The sequence below is a fragment of the Lepisma saccharinum genome, chromosome 15 (genome assembly GCF_977018435.1).
Source record: "Lepisma saccharinum chromosome 15, izLepSacc3.1, whole genome shotgun sequence".
NCBI classification, from domain to species: Eukaryota; Metazoa; Arthropoda; class Insecta; order Zygentoma; family Lepismatidae; genus Lepisma; species Lepisma saccharinum.
The window spans coordinates 23,055,745-23,072,529 of NC_139243.1; the positions used below are offsets into that span (position 1 = coordinate 23,055,745).

General features: G+C 36.7%; 1 protein-coding gene across 2 annotated transcripts in view; it reads right to left on the minus strand.

The window, feature by feature from the left end:
* The window catches only part of Zip48C (Zinc/iron regulated transporter-related protein 48C), a 291,440-nt gene that overhangs the window by 274,163 nt on the left and 492 nt on the right, over positions 1 to 16,785 (minus strand). The window contains exons 2-4 of one of the 2 annotated variants that reach the window (XM_083136738.1): positions 14,326 to 14,560; positions 11,228 to 11,323; positions 3,211 to 3,393 (exon numbers count right to left, since the gene is read on the minus strand). In XM_083136738.1, coding sequence (XP_082992864.1) covers positions 3,211 to 3,393; positions 11,228 to 11,323; positions 14,326 to 14,560 — 514 coding nt within the window. Of the gene's footprint in view, positions 1 to 3,210; positions 3,394 to 11,221; positions 11,324 to 14,325; positions 14,561 to 16,785 lie in introns of both variants that reach the window. The other variant, XM_083136737.1, reaches the window with a different exon arrangement.

Below are 16,785 nucleotides of genomic sequence, written 5' to 3' on the forward strand. Positions count from 1 at the left end.
CTCGTAACTCTAGCTAACTCGAGGGAGGTGGAAAGGGAGGGGAGGGGGGTAGCTGTCAGAGCCACCACCTCTTCATAAAGACATAAATGTAACGTATATAGGGATCAAAATGGACCGGAGCTGACCGGAACAGCATTCTAGTTTCATGAATATCTGGAACCTTCCCGCTCCGTCTCGTCACTGTCGTAATCGGAGATAAAAAACAGACAACAGCATGATAACGAAAGTAAAGCGTTCCGTTTCGTGCAAATTTCCATTATGAACCCTAGGCTGTGCTGAACAGAATTTTTTTGGTCGGGACAGAATCGGCACGGGAGATGTTTTTAAATCTTTGGGATCGGGATGGGAAGAATTCCCAATTTCAGGATGGAAAATGTTCAAAATTTCCCCCACTGCGGAAATCTCGATTTCTACATGTCATATCCCATTCAGTGATTTTTTTTTTCTGAAATAAAAAATAAATTCCAATACGTTTCAGACACTTACAATGCAGAAAACATCAAGAATTTATCACTTTTTAAAAAGTCCATTTGGAATCCTGACTGTTCGGGATCGTTTAACCTATTTCCAAAACTGAATTAATATTTTACGTAGTTTAGGTTGGGACAAGAAATATAATTTCATTGTCGTGAACATTTTTGGCACTCTTTCATCAACAGGGGAAAGTGACTGACTACACCACACTACATATTGGTGGTCCTCCCAGCTAGATCCGAGGGATCTGCTGACCAACGACAGGTGCGGTCCTCCATTCATATTGGGGGTTAGACGTAGAGCTGACAACTCTGCACTGTAAAAAGATATGTCAAGAATCAGCAATATGAGGCCATGGATGTTCCGAAGGTAAAAATATTCTGGAGGTAAAATAGTCTCCCATTCAGATCTCCGGGCGGTGACTACTTTCGGAGATCCCTGGACTAAGAACAAGATCTACAATACATTAGGTCGACACCAAGTGTTAGGTAATAATCATAATCTAATTATTGATAACTTGTTTGAACCAGTTTCCAAATTCACGTACTTCGGAGTAATACCAGGGGCGCCGATGTCAAAATTATTGGGGGGCTCTGATCACTGAAATAAATTGATGAATGACTCACTCCCTCCCTTTTTTAAGTTTTGGCCTCAGTGTTTGGAATCTCGTAAAAGCCCATGAATTCCTCAAAAACATTAAAATTTTCATTTACAGTTCAAATCAGAATGTCAATTGTTCACGAATGGATATGTCACAAGTTTTGTCAACCATAATAGCAACCACGGAGCACAAAACAGATCTCCCTTATATATCAATGATCTTGTTCTGAATGTCATGTAAGAGCCATTTGTAGCCCGAATGTCCCATCCACTCTCCTAGTTCATGCGCATCTTCTTTTGAAACTCATTTTAGTAAAAATGTTAACAATACTCACAATTATATATTTAGTATATAGTAATAAGTCATGTGTTTTGCTGTATCTGGTCATAACCCCCCCCCCCCCCCGAAGTTGATGGTTTAGCAGTCTCAGCCCCCAAAGTTGATGGTCTAGACATTGCTTCTTCAACTGTGGGGAATGATCTCTGAAGGGGGTCCGCAGTCTAGGAAAGTTCAAGAATAGAACATTTCAAATGTGTATTTAAAGTTAACTTCATGTGGCACAATTCAGAGTAAACTTTACAAGAGAAGCAAAATAATACATTAGATACTCTTAAGAAAAATTATTTGAGGGGCTCTGCTCCCGCATCGTTAACATTGGGGGGGGGGGGGGCTCGAACCCCTTCAAGTCCCAAGGAATCGGCGCCTATGAGTAATACTAACAAATGAAAATGATATTAAGGAGGAAATAAAAAGCAGGCTTAATTCAGGAAATGCATGTTACTTTTCTCTTCATAAACTTTTGACTTCTCATTTAATATCTAAGAAGCTAAAGTTAAAATATACAAAACAGAAATTTTTCCTGTAATATTATATGGATGCGAAACTTTGTGGACAGAGAGAAAAAAAGACATGAAGGAACATATAGAGAATACGAATAATAAAAGTCTGATACAGAAAGGCAGAGAAAGAAAAGAGAACAGAAATAAAGAGGAGACAGAGAAGGAAAGAAAATATAAATAAAGAGAGAAAAGGAAAGAAAATAGAGATATTGAAACAGAGGCAGAGAGGAAGAAAGAAAAATAAACACCTTAGTATCACGTATGTATGACTCGTAACGGAAATGCAGAGATTGTATAACAGTATGCTCTGTTATGATACGGATGACATGTTTGGATAAAGTGATGGTAGATCAGCTCTCAGATGCTCAAATGATGATCCTTATGCATGGATACGTTCTCTGTGCAGCACATTCGCTATGGGCGATGCTGTATAGTCTTTCCAAAAAAGGAGGACATTAACGGATTTCTATAAAATCCACCCTGACGCCGGAAAGACACCTAAAAAGGAGGACATGTCCAGATAAAAGAGGACATCTGGTCACCCTATCTTTGAGGGATTTATAACTGTCCTTGAATCTTTTAAACCATCGTTATACACTGTCCGCTCATTTACCACATCATTGCCGAAAATCTGACACATTTTCTTCCACCCTGCTGTCACGTTCCTTCAAGTATAAACTCATACAGCATAGATTCTTATCACGCTGTTTGGAATACCCATGATTCACGTCCTCACATTGCATTGCACAGACCATAATCTGCTGATTGAACGTGTACATGTTCACCAACAATTGACTATTGTCTTATCTGTCTAACCTGAAACCTTGATCTTGCTATTCACTTTCCTGAAGAAAATATATTACCGTTGTTACTTTCTCTGAATTATAGATTTTTCTGTTCCAATGATATGGTGAGATTTTGTGGTTCATTTTGGCATCATTTATTCTGCGAGTTATGAAAATATTTATGTTGTGAAGTTACGTTTTCGGTCAAAACTACAATATCCACATAATCATAGTTTTAGGTTCAGAAATAAATGTTGATATGGATATCGGAATTGGGATTTTGCATCCTACAAATTTAGTATCACGAGTGTTACCGTAAATGGTGTAAAGCTTTTCCTCATTGGCAGGAAGTTGATGGCACAAATTGCATATGTGCTAAGTGTTCATTAACTAAAGCATTCTCAAAATAAATACAATTACTGCCCATGGTAGGTTCATATTTCTTTGTTACCTAAAAACTTCTTACCTCATAACAATACTCCACTGACTGACATGGAAGCAAAACTCTTACCTGGAATGTTATGCACTGTAATCGCAACAATCAGCAACAGTATTCTCTTCCACTGTTTTCCCTTCTGAGCTACAGCTTTCTCATCATCATCAACTGATGATATTGGCGAGATTGTATTACTATCACGACGTCCACCTACTCTCTTTCTGGATGAAGGGTGATATGAATTTTCTGAAGAGAAACCTGCAATAAACAAATCAATTACAAAAATGAGAAAAAAATCAATTTCAGTATGTACTTATACATTCTGATACATGCCCTAACCAGACTAATCAATTTCATGCTACGTGAAATTTGAGCAGATGTTGATTCATATCTATTAAAATATGAAAAAAAAATTACATGAATTTACCACTAGTTTCTTATACAAATATGTAATAATTCCATGTAAATTGCAAAGAATAAACTTATTTGCCTATTGACATCAACGACCCTCTGCTACGATACACAGAAGGATGTTAACAGATGTGCTATCTATTCTATAACAGATTAAGTACAACTCTGGCAATCAATTATTAAAGAAAATTACAAACAACAAATATAAAGAGTGACTGTCTGAGACATAGACACAGTCTACTGAACCAGTCTGAGATGAAGATCGACAACTATGGACAAAAATTATCCATATGTACTTTATTATTACTTAATCGATTATAGAATAGATAGAATGCCAGTCAACAGTCAGCTGAGTGACAGTGAGTGAGAGAGTGAGTGAGTGAGTGAGAGAGAGAGAGAGTGTGAGAGAGAGAGAGAGAGAGAGAGGAAACATGTTTGAACATTGGAGAAGGTGTGTCAAAGCACGTGGAACACATTTTCCATTAAGAAAATGCACTGTTCATCATGGATTCCAAACATTATAGTCAGCCTGTGCATAGAATAGGACTGAAGTAAATAAGAATTAATCTCTACTTGTATTTTACAATTAGAAAACCAACAGTAATTTATGTGGTCATATTTAAACAGTGGTAATGTTCTTGCCAAAAATTATTCCATTTTCCAATACATGCAAGTATATACAGTTTGAAACTTCACAGATATAAATTTATGTGAACATCAGAGCACTAGTTGCAATCTTGCAATAACAACTACAACTTGTCATATAGACATGGTAGTATGTAATCTTATGGCTACTAATTTCAATACAAAAATATAATAAAAGCTGATTTCAGTATAAGATTTATATTCATTAAAGTGTATTTTTCCCCTTATATGACCATTGTAGCCACAGTATATACTTTTAGAAAACATTTTTTAAACATTTGTGTGTCCTAATAAGCAGGGCTCGAAAAATCCCGGTCGCCAGGGCTACTAAAAATTTCAGCCCAGTGACTGTGATCTTATGCTATAATATGTATGAAATTTTGATGATTCTAAGTTCAAATTGCAGTTCAGCGTAAGTTAGCAAATGATTTTTCTTTTTTAATCAACGTTGTGAACATTCCAGAGTGTCAGTAATAATTTCGTACTCTCTGTCCCCCAACACCCCATTTCCTGTTTTCTCGAATGATTTAGCGATGTTTTGAATACCGTGATGCTCAGCTTCTTATACAGTGCGTTTCAAAAGTTGCACAACCCAAACTTTGAAAATGTATATCATGAAAACCGTAGGAGATATTTACACTGGGTTTTCTGCAATATAAAGTCTCATCCATTGAGATATTTTTCAATGCTTAAAATTATCAGTTTTCTCTGCACAGAAAATTTAGATAAATGAATAACTGGTGGAAGGCAGTGTTAAAATTTTTCCAGAAATGCACTTTTGAAAGAGAAAAATACGTAAGAAATTATCGAAGGGTCATAATTAGATGTCTCATGACTAATGCCATGTCAATCTGTCATTTGCGACCAATATTGGTCATGTGCAACATTTGATGGATTTTTTATTGTCGATTTTATGGGTTGAGTGAAAAAGTGCCATTTTTGGGACACATATGGCAATGCTAGCAGACGCACGCCACATGTGCCTAAGTATTGGCTATACATTTACGTGAAAAATCATAATCCAAGATTTTGTGCCGAAATTGGACTCTTGAGAGAATCCTAGTCTGCCTCTGGTTACACTGAATTCTCTTCGCTAACTTTCGACGCTACTATGTCTGTTCTTTTAATTGATTCAGCATTGCGTATTCTTTGGAGCAGCACGTGTTTATTGCTGAAGAGTATTTTACTACTCATTCTTACACTCATGTGCAAGAGGTTTTCCAAGAAAAATCACCTGCTTCTGCTGTACCTAACGAAACAACTGTTTTACGACTAGTCAAACACCAACAAATGATCCCACAAATTGTTAAGAGTTTGTTTTATTATTGAAGATTAGGCACCTACAGAAGATGTACTACGTAGAAATTTTCAGCGAAAAATGCAGGCTCGACCAGGACTCGAACCTGGGTCTCTGGCATACTGTACAATTTCTCTAACCACTGAGCTACCAAACCGGCCTGGCCTCGCTTGATTTTTCGCTGTCGCTGTTTTACCTGTGTGGAATCGTCTCTGCCAGTGCTACCGCAACGGGATCTGTTGCCTCTAAAACACAGCAGACTTCGACATTGCCTGGTTCCTCCCAGCGTAGATATGTTAATGCATTTTTCGCTGAAAATTTCTACGTAGTACATTTCCTGTGTGTGCCTGATCTTCAGTAATTAACATCTATACGCTGGGAGGAAACAGGCAACGTCGAAGTCTACTGTGTTTCAAAGGCAACAAATCCCGTTGCGGTAGCACTGGCAGAGACTATTCCACACAGGTAAAACAGCGACAGCGAAAAATCAAGCGAGGCCAGGCCGGCTCAGTAGCTCAGTGATTAGAGCAATGGCATGGTATATCAGACTCTCGTGGTCGAGTACTGGTCGAACCTGCATTTTTCGCTGAAATTTCCTACGTTGGTATATATTGTTGAAAATCAATTCTCAGATGTTTTAAGCAAATTAACAATATTTTTTTAAAATAATGTAGTTGCTTTTATTTGGATACATGCTAACATAAATTTATTAACCCAGTGATAACATACATGATTAGTTTAAAACCTGGTGTTTGGGTTGTGCAACTTTTGAAACACACTGTAGTATGCACAATTGCTAGCAAGTAGTTTCCTGGCGCCTGATTTTCAGAGCTGGCGCCTAGCTTTGAAGAAAATTTTTCAAGCACTGTTAATAAGCATGTTTTCAGTGTGTGAAAAATCTGTTGTTTTGCAAATAAGATGAAATATTTCCATCCTTCCTTAAATTATACTGTGTGAAATCATTACAGCTACAAATTAACTAAGATTTTGCTTGTAAAACGAGTCATTTGAAAAATATCAATTCTCAGAAATGTGGCTGTAAAAAGTGCAGGAAGCATTTTTGAGGAAAAGCAGACAAACAACCTTTTCTGAATGTAATTGATGAGCTGATTCCGAATATTTTGTTTGCCACTCTCGATTTTTATGTTATGTGCTTCAAATTGCTAAAAACAAAATGGCGGCCATACGAAATGAGTTCCAAATAACATTTGAAGGAGCAGAAACAAATTAGTGATCTTGGTGTCAAACATTAATTTTTTGGGTATGCTGAATCCAAATATTATGTTTTGAAATCTGAAATTTTAAGCTATTTGCTCCAAATCGCTAAAAAACAAAATGGCGGAAATACGAAATGAGTTCCTATTAACTTTTGAAGGAGCAGAAAGAAAAAGTGATCTTGGTGTCAAACATTATGTTTTTGGGTATGCTGAATCCAAATATTATGTTTTCTAATCTGACATTTTTGAAAATTGTTGTAGTTTTTCCTCTTTTTTTAAACAAGAGAACCACAAAAATGACTAAACCTATAATATGATTTTTTTTCTTTTTTTACTTTATTTCAGAATGATAGAAACATAGATCCACTTATAAATTTGAAAAGACCTGCACCTGTGAGCCATTATCTTAAGATGTTTCTTATCAGTTCTTCTCCTCAAAGTTGAAACACTGGACCAGTTAAAGCTAGACACCTTCGTGAAGGAAAGGATGATGGCCCCTGATAAAAGTCACACACAAGTCAAGTTAAGTGATCCTCTACATAAGTCGAATGCAAAGACCTTTAAGTCCCTCTATGAAGTTAAATTGGTAGTAAGTGGCAAAGAAACCATTTTGAAAACTGACAGGAATATTCTCCAGCGCCTCGTAACTGCCTATGAGGCAGGTCATAATGCAGATCTAAATCGCATTTTGTGTCATGAACTAATGACAATTCCAATCTCCCTTGCCAACACAAACGGAAGTCTGAGAACAGGAAACAAAGCCATTCTAGTTGATGTGATGACCAAGGATGTAATTTGTCCACCTGATATATCAATTTTGTCTGCGCCATGCCTTATAATAGATGGTCAAGCATTAGTTGTTGCACTTGGAAATCCTACAGGAGTTTTTAAACTTTGGTCAACTGGCAGATGCATTTCTTAACCTTCTTGTTTCTATGGGAAGAAGCTTTTAGAGGATTGATGTCACCTTTGATCGGTATAACGCAACTTCAATCAAGGCTGGAACAAGGGATAGGCACTTGAAACATGCTCATTTAGTAAGGAGAGTAATAGAAAATGGGTCCGTGCTAATCCCCAACAAATTCAGTGACTTTCTTCCTAACTCAGAGAATAAAAAAGATTTGGCCTGTTTTCTCTCTAATCATTTGATCGACAATGCTCCTGCAGACAAAATCTTTGTGGTTTCCGGTGAATTTCACAAGGAGGATAACGTACGGACAAACAGTCGTGATTTGTCTATTGAAGGATAGCAGGCAAACCACGAAGAGGCGGACACGCGCATTGTCCTTCACTGTCTTCATTCTGGTGCTGATAACCTTGTTGTCTCAGCAGATGTATTAGTGCAATTGGTAGCGTTATTTCACAAGATTAGATGTACGAAATTGTGGTTGCGAGCAAGAACATCAAAAAAAGAAAATACATTCCAGTACATGAAGTCAGGCAGAAGCTTTCATTTATGGATCCTGTCTTCGAAACTCTCATCCCATTCCACGCCATAACAGGATGCGACACAGTATCCTACATTGCTGGGATCACTAAGAAGACAGCATGGAAAATATTTAACACTGATAATAATGATCTACTAAATCTTGGTGTTGACGAATTGAAACAAGAAACAGCGCACAAGGCAGAGAAGTTCATATGCAAGTTGTATGGTGTACCGGAGGCAAGCAGCTGTGATGAAGCCAGAGCAAAGCTGTTCAGCAAAGGAAAAACACCACAAGCACTGCCCTCCACTGCCGATGCTCTACGGTTTCATGTACAACGGGCCCACTAACAAGCCATGGTGTGGAGGCAGTCGGTCATACCAAAACCTGTGTTACCACAACCAACTATCTTGGGATGGAAAATGGTTGATGAACAGCTCGTTCCAAAACTTCAATCGCTGCCACCAATTCCACAACCCTGCTATGACATTGTCACCTGTGGATGTTTGGGTGGTTGTATATCCGCTACATGTTCCTGCAGGAAAGGTCAGCTTGTATGTACTGCATCTTGCAAATGTGCAGATACTGGCACTAAGGAGTGCATGAACATCCGTAACTAGAAAAATGTTTTACTATTTTTGTAGGCAAAATAAGGTTGAATAAGGATAACGTGCGGATTTATCATACATTGGTACTGTTAATATTTCAATATGGTAAATATTATTTTGCATCTTTACTTTAGCAATGTTCTATACTTTTTTCTGTATTAAAAACCTATTGTTACACTGTTTTATTTCTAGTTCAAAAGTATGGATACGAAACATTGCATTGAAGCCGCCATTTTGGTTTTTAGCGATTTGGAACACACAGCTTAAAATTTCAGATTAGAAAACATAATATTTGGATTCAGCATACCCAAAAACATAATGTTTCTGCTCCTTCAAAAGTTAATAGGAACTCATTTCGTATGGCTGCCATTTTGTTTTTTAGCGATTTGAAGCACATAACATCAAAATCGAGAGTGGCAAACAAAATATTCGTAATCAGCACATCAAATACATTCAGAAAATGTTGTTTGCCCGCTTTTCCTCAAAAATGTTTCCTACAGTCAGAATTTTCGAAAATTGTCCCAGTCTATTATATATAAATGTATTTTAATACAAATACATAAAGGTGGTGGACAAATTAATATGAACTCCCATATCAAAATGGGTTATTCATTCCTGCAGTACAGCCATGCAACCTGCTACAGAAATCTGCCACCATGAAGGTACAAGCATTAGTTTATCAGCAGCAGTTGTACATGGTGTACATCAACATTCTGCTACCAATCAAATGCCGTTATGTCCGAATTCTTGGACTTTTAAAACCGCATCATCATTGGAGTGCATCTAGCTGGAGCCTCAGTGATGAAAGCAGCCAACCTTGTGGGAGTTGCAAGGAACATGGTGTCAACTGTGATGAGAGCCTACAGTAAAATAGGTAAGGCACCAACTTTGAAACAGAACAGTGAGTAAAAGTTTAAGCACATGGGTGTTTAAGTGGATAACATGAAAGCACAAGACAGCCGTGCCTCAGATAACCTTCGAGATGAACTCCCATCTCCGGGACCCTGCATGAACCAAAACTATCCAACGGGAACTGTATATCGTGAACATTCATGGCAGAGCGGCTATTCCTACACAATTGTTGACACTGGGTAATACTATGAAGCATCGAAATTTTTGCCGAAGAGCACAGGGGCTGGACACAATAGCAGTGGGACAGTTATCTGGTATGACGAATCTACATTTACATTATTTCACACCATCGAGTGTTTGAGGGGGAAGAACACCTGCAGAAGCCTTTCATGCTGTTAAGCATGGAGGAGGTTCTGTGATAGTGTGTGTGTTGGGAGGAACGCAGGACCATATCTTGGTGTGGTCTTGGACCACTTGTAGTCCTCCATTGGTGGATCACAGCAGAGGAATATCGCAGCATTCTGGGTGAACATCTCCATCCTATGATCCAGATCGTGTTCCCTGGCGAACGACGACAATGCCCCCATTCACACTGTTCAGCGCATGAAATCATTGTTAGATGAGCACGAATATGAAGTGAAACATCTCACTTGGCCTCCTCAGTCGCCTGATCTTGACATAATTGAATATGTGTGGAGTATTTTGGAAGCTAAAATGCATCCTAGGTTTTCACCTCAAGCCACACTTTCTAAACTATATAAATTTTCCGGAATGTCTGGAGTAGACGCACGCAGAGGCGAAAGCTTGTGGGCGGGGCCAGACTAGGTGGGGAAGGGTGCAGGATGAAAGCAACGAAGTGCTGCACGGTGTAACGGCCGTAAAGCAAAACACATTCTGCTGCCAATTTCTTACTTTATTCTCAACAATGGCCAGTGTATTGATCTACACAAATAACAAATAATATCGCGAGTTTATTGTATTTTAAGAAAACAATGCAATGCAATGAAAGAATTCCAGTTTACTACAGAATTACTGGACTGCGAATGACCAGTCGAGTTTACCCCTCCCACGTGACCCCTCCCCTCTGTGCATTCATTGGACGAGGCACACATCCACAACGTGCGCCCAGGATGCGTTCGCGTTCTCTTACTCCAGACATTCCGGAAAAGGAGTTTAGAGACAGCTTTACACTGGAAATGAATGAGTATTCCCTTGAACATTGTGCACGACCTGCATTTGTCCACCCCACGTCGTATACATGCGGTAATATCAGCCAAGAGTGGGTCAACTTCCTAAATAAATTGTTCATTTGTTGTTTTAAGTCCACTTTATCCACAGAAAGGCTAATTGGGACTGGGACTGGACCTACAGATTAAAGTGGGATCCGAACCACTATGTGCCTCCACCAGGACCCCTTGATTACAAGACGAGAACGTTAGCACTACACCACCTGTATATTTGTCTATCTACTTAGGTTTCGTTACAATAGTGATCAGAAGGAATTGAATAAAAGCTAGGACTGCCATTTATTATTGAACATGCCAAGCCACATAATGAAAACATGCAACAGCCCTCTACAGCTACTACTCTATGTTACTACTGATGAGTAACAGAAAAACATTAACCTACTTCTACCTTCGATTGTCGTGGCTTCACTAAACGAGGTTTCATGAAGTCCATTGGAGTCAATTTGCACCTCATTTTTCAAAACTTTACCATCCGTCTGCAAAGCTAAAACAAGAAAAATAATTAGTCCAAAGAATTCATTGATATATCTATATTTACACAGAAAATTAACAATACATACTCTAGTTCATTCAAACTATGTAAATATGCATACACTTATGATTAGGGTCAGGAATTTTATGTAATTACATATTTTTTCCTTTGTTATGTAGCCAAGCAAAAATTACAATGTTAGGTAGGAACGATACATGTGAATTCCATGTTACATATTTTTACATATTTTAGGTTCATTACATACCGATACCAGCCAATACTTTTCCGGCATTTTGGTCTTTCACGGGGTCCACAGAAATGCCATGCGACACTTTTGCGGAGTCTAATTATCCTGGAAATTATGCAAAATTAAAACTTTCTTTTTATTTTTCAACCAATCTTGAATGAAAAACTGTATCATGTGATTACATAACATCTCTATTAACAGTCTCATGTAATTCTTGAATATTCTAAAGCAAATTTCTTGGTAAATTGATGCATATAACTGGAGAAGAATATTTACACACCAATATTGATCAATATTTTGAACAAATTTTAATTATTGCAATTTCAAGTATTGGTATCGGTGAGAATCGGTAAGAGTATCGGTATCGGTTCAAAGTGGTATCAGCTCAGCCCTACGATATTTCCCCATTTATATTTTTACATAAAATAAGGTATTTGTGCCATATTTCTGGTTTTTCATTGAGCAAGAAGCTCCAAAAGTACAAATGTATTTAGTCCTTTACTGGGAATCACATTAACATGGTAAGTACTGAAACAGAAGCACTTTTTATCTCTTCAAGAAATAAAGTATTGTTGCATTAACGGTACATTTTATTTCTTGCCTGACAAACCATTTTGTTCATTCAGTGAGAATATTCTTCTACATTGTACAAATGTGGATGCATTTCTCGCGCTGAAAAATATCTAGTCACACTGTACTCAAAGCTGATTTCATTCATGTTATCAGCTAATGAATTTTCGAATGTAATTAACACATTACAATTTCATTATTTTAAGTTAAAATTTTAAAATATAACAACAATGAGAAATTAATTTGGTATAATTACATTTTTACTGCCATGGACCTAAAACACAGCACAGAAATGAAAAGAAAATGCATATTATACATTTTAAAAGCTTGCATATTTTAATATATTTGGGTCATTCCATGCCAAATCAACCAATGGTGGTTGCATGACCATTTTAGAAAAAACATCTTTAGTACATATGTTTGTACATGTTTCTATATATCAAAACCAAAGTACGAAAAAATTTATTGTCTTTAGTTCTCCTGGGGCAGCATGGCTTTTTTTTGCTCATGTAGCACTTTTCAGAAACCATAATATCTCAAAAACCATTAGAGCTAGAGTCCTGAAACGAAATTCATTTTGTAGCTAATGAAGTATACTTTCTATGATATTCAAGTATGTTTTGCTTACAATTGCATCGTAAGTACAAAAATTAACAATAGTTAAAAAAAATGCATTTTTAAGCCCGATTATTTCAATGAAAGGGTTTAGTCTAAGGCTTGATTTTTTTCGTGTAGACCTGCCTGCAGGGTGTCTGTAAATAAAATATCAGTGCATAGAAATGCAACCCTTTTTTACAGCATGGGCTCAAACACGGCCATTCATTGAATTTTCACAGTTTTCGGCATTAGATATCTCAGATGGGTCCTCTTGAAAAATTCTGAAATTTGGCACAAAAGAAGCCCTGCATGAACCTAACTCTCAGTAAAAATCTCAACTTTTAGATTCAACTCGTTTTGGTCAATATTTTATTTACAGACACCCTGCAGGCAGGTCTACACAGGCAAAAAATTAAGCCTTAGACTAAACCCGTTCATTGAAAAAAAAATTGGGCTTAAAAATGCAATTTTTTTAACTATTGTTAATTTTTGTACTTATGATGCAATTGTAAGCAAAACATACTTGAATATCATAGAAAGTATACTTCATTAGCTACAAAATTAATTTTGTTTCAGGACTCTAGGTCTAATGGTTTTTGAGATATTAAGATTTCTGAAAAGTGCTACATGAGCAAAAAAAGGCATGCGCCATGTTGGAAAAATGGCTGCCCCAGGAGAACTAAAGACAATAAATTTTTTTGAACATTGGTTTTGATATCTAGAAACATGTACAAACGTATGTACTAAAGATGAATCTTTTCTAAAATAGTCATGCAACCAATTTTCTTAAAATTGGTTGATTTGACATGGAATGACCCATTTACATATTTTAAAAATATTTCAGCAATTTTTCTACATATTTCGCAATGTTTGCCTACATAAAAATCCGGACCTTGCTTTTGATGTAGCAGCTGCTTCCACAATGTTCTCCGTGCGCTCCCAGAAACTGAACAGAGAGTGTGCCTTATGTGTAAAAATTTGATTTAAGTGGTATATATCATTAAAATAATGATTAATAACTAACATTAAAGTAGACCCTGGCTATGTGTGGAAACAACCTTTGGAGGGTCTTGCCCTTCCAATAGGATTATCATTGTGTGATGCATGGTCAATGAATTGAGTCCCATTGTGGCTCTATTACATACCCCTCAAGACTGAAATATGCAATTACCCTGGAAATCGAAGGTCCACCTAAAAAGTATATATTTCACACATAATTTCATTTGTCACAATAATTTATGTTAATTATTATAAGGGTGTTGAAGGAACATGATAATTTCAGATTAAAGCCAGGGACGTCGGAACCGGGGGTGCGACTTGCCCCCTCTCATCATCGAGGGGGTCAAAAGTATTAAGATTGAATACCCCTACTAATAATAACAATCTGCTGATTTTCAATTTGAAGCATGCACCAGAAAGTTACAGGGCTCTTATGCTTTAAATTACACACACACACACACACACACACACACACACACACACACACACACAAAAAAAAAAAAGCTGTTAAAAATGAAAATAACTAAAAATATATGTAAATGCACAAAAATAGAAGACATTTATCAAATATTACTGTTATGTAAAAACAAGGATTTCATACCTAAGAGTAGGTTTGGAGAATTGATTCCTAGGTTTGATATAAAAACATCTGTTGCATACACGAATACGGCTCCAAACAAAAATCCAATACTAACAGGTAAAAAAGCAAACTGGCCACTTTCTCCATACATTTGCGATTCTTCTGCCATTTCTATGGCTGGAGCAAGTAAGGACCAATATGAAGCTGCAATCATCACACCAGCAGCAAATCCAAGACTAGCATCTAGCAACTTTCTCTGTATATAATAAAGAAACATGTAAAAGGTATGCAGAAGACACTCAGATCTAATTTCTATACAATTTATACACCTAAAGTAAACTGTCAGTTTGTATGTGTAACATACATTATTATCTAACACAAGTGTGGTACTACTAACTGTGAAATGGATCCAGATACACGGTAGGGATTGCCACAAAATATTCAGATAGTACAGATTTAATTAACCCTAGAACACTACCATATGTAAAATTTACGTATGCTTTGCACTAAAATCCCTCTCCTACCTCCCACCCACTCACCCCTCTGCCTAGCAGTGCCTCGGGCATTCTGTCAGACGCGAGGCAGGACTGTGGTAAAGAGGGTACAAGCATTGAACGTCTTTAGTTTGTTGTTCGTTATGTTGGACTCTGTATGTCAATAATACATAGCGCTAGTAATAGAATTGTAATTTTTACATTCATAAATTCGATCTTGATAGCTCGATTTTTAAAAACAAAAGTTTAGACGCATGCACTATTTCTTGTAAGACTTTAAAATTACATTCATTCCTTATTTACAGGATTATAAATATTATTACTGTTTGAACTTTTCGCCTTCATTCTTAATGTATGTACAGGCTTGTCAATCAAGACAATCTCTTAAAATATTCTATGCTTAATAAAACCATGTTTACACATTTTTAAATGAAGAATAAAACTCCAATATAAGGAAAATAAGACAAAATAATGTTTAAAAAAATGGTCATTTTGTTTTCATGATGTAGAGGTTCTGATGAAAATCAATTTCTTCATGTACGTAACATTTAAGTAGAGCTAGTTACAATGCAATATGGGGACACGGTAGTGTTCTAAGGTTAAGGATTTGTAGAAAATCCATACAATGAAATATGAACACGACAAATGAAAGAATATGTGGATAGCCTGTAAAATGGATAAATGATAGAACAGTTCGGATAATGCACACGTTCGGATATCTGGATATTTCAGTCAATCTGAATATCTGGATATTAGAAATCCAGATAGAAAATTATCCAATATCAGGATAAAATTTTATCCACATTTGGCCATTCCTAACACACAGCAAGAGGGCTCAAACAGGATGCCTAAATACCAAGTACATATCACTGCACAGGAATAAATAACTATTATTAGAGCATGCATGTTTTTGCCTCAGGATGTACTTCTTAAACAGACCTCTTATTATGCTGACACAAATACAATGCACGTGATGAAAAAAATGTAAATAACTGACACAAATGCACCTATTAGGGCTGTTCTAATTAGTTCCTTGAAGCTTTAAATTTACTTCAACATCAGTTTTCCACTGTGTTAAAATTCTTCTCTATATTCCCATAACACTTGCAAAATTCATTAGTACCCTCCATTGGGTATGTGTCCCCCACCCATCGAGATTCATTGTGAGATTGCAACACTGAAGTACACTGGACATGGGTGATTTTGTGTAGCTGAACGTTCTTTCTATGGCATTGTTCTAAGTTCAGCTGCATTGTAGCTGCACTTTTAAGTCATGTAATATTATAAAGTTAACTCAGTTGAATGCTCGACAGACATTTGTAAAAGGAAAAATATCAAAGTGTTGAAAGACAAAGCACAAAAGTGGGTTAGTCAGGAAGGGGAGGACACTTAGTGATGAAAGTGATGTGTCCAAAAGTGAAAGTGACACCACTTCCTTGTTATGTATTTAGGCATGTGCCAAGACTGACATTAACGTTATAATATTATGTCAATGAAAGTGTAGCAGAAAATTGCAGCTGATCTTGGAAGAAAAACAAAGAAAGCACATTCAGCATGCAGGCAGAGTATAATTCGTGGTGCATTTCATATCTTAAGGATAGTTAAAGGTTTGGTAAAGGCTATCCGTGCATGGTTCGTGGGGTTTTCGAATCCGGAAAAAAAATACAAAATGAATAACACGAAAGTAGGTATTTTTCGGTGAAGAAGGTTGCAACACTGCAAACCCACTGATCATCGACAACGCTAGTCAAGATTTCTCCGCTATATTGTGTGAGAGGACCGAACAATAATTGCTCGATATGCGGAAAATTGAAGGTATTATCGTGAAAATAGAATAGAATACTTTATTAGTCATTAGACAACATGATTGCAATAGACTTCGTCATAATAAGTATATAAATACTAATATAAAATATTACAAAAGAAAAGAAATCCCATCTTCAACAATGTTTCGCAATGCATAATAGATAAGTATAAATGTAAAAAA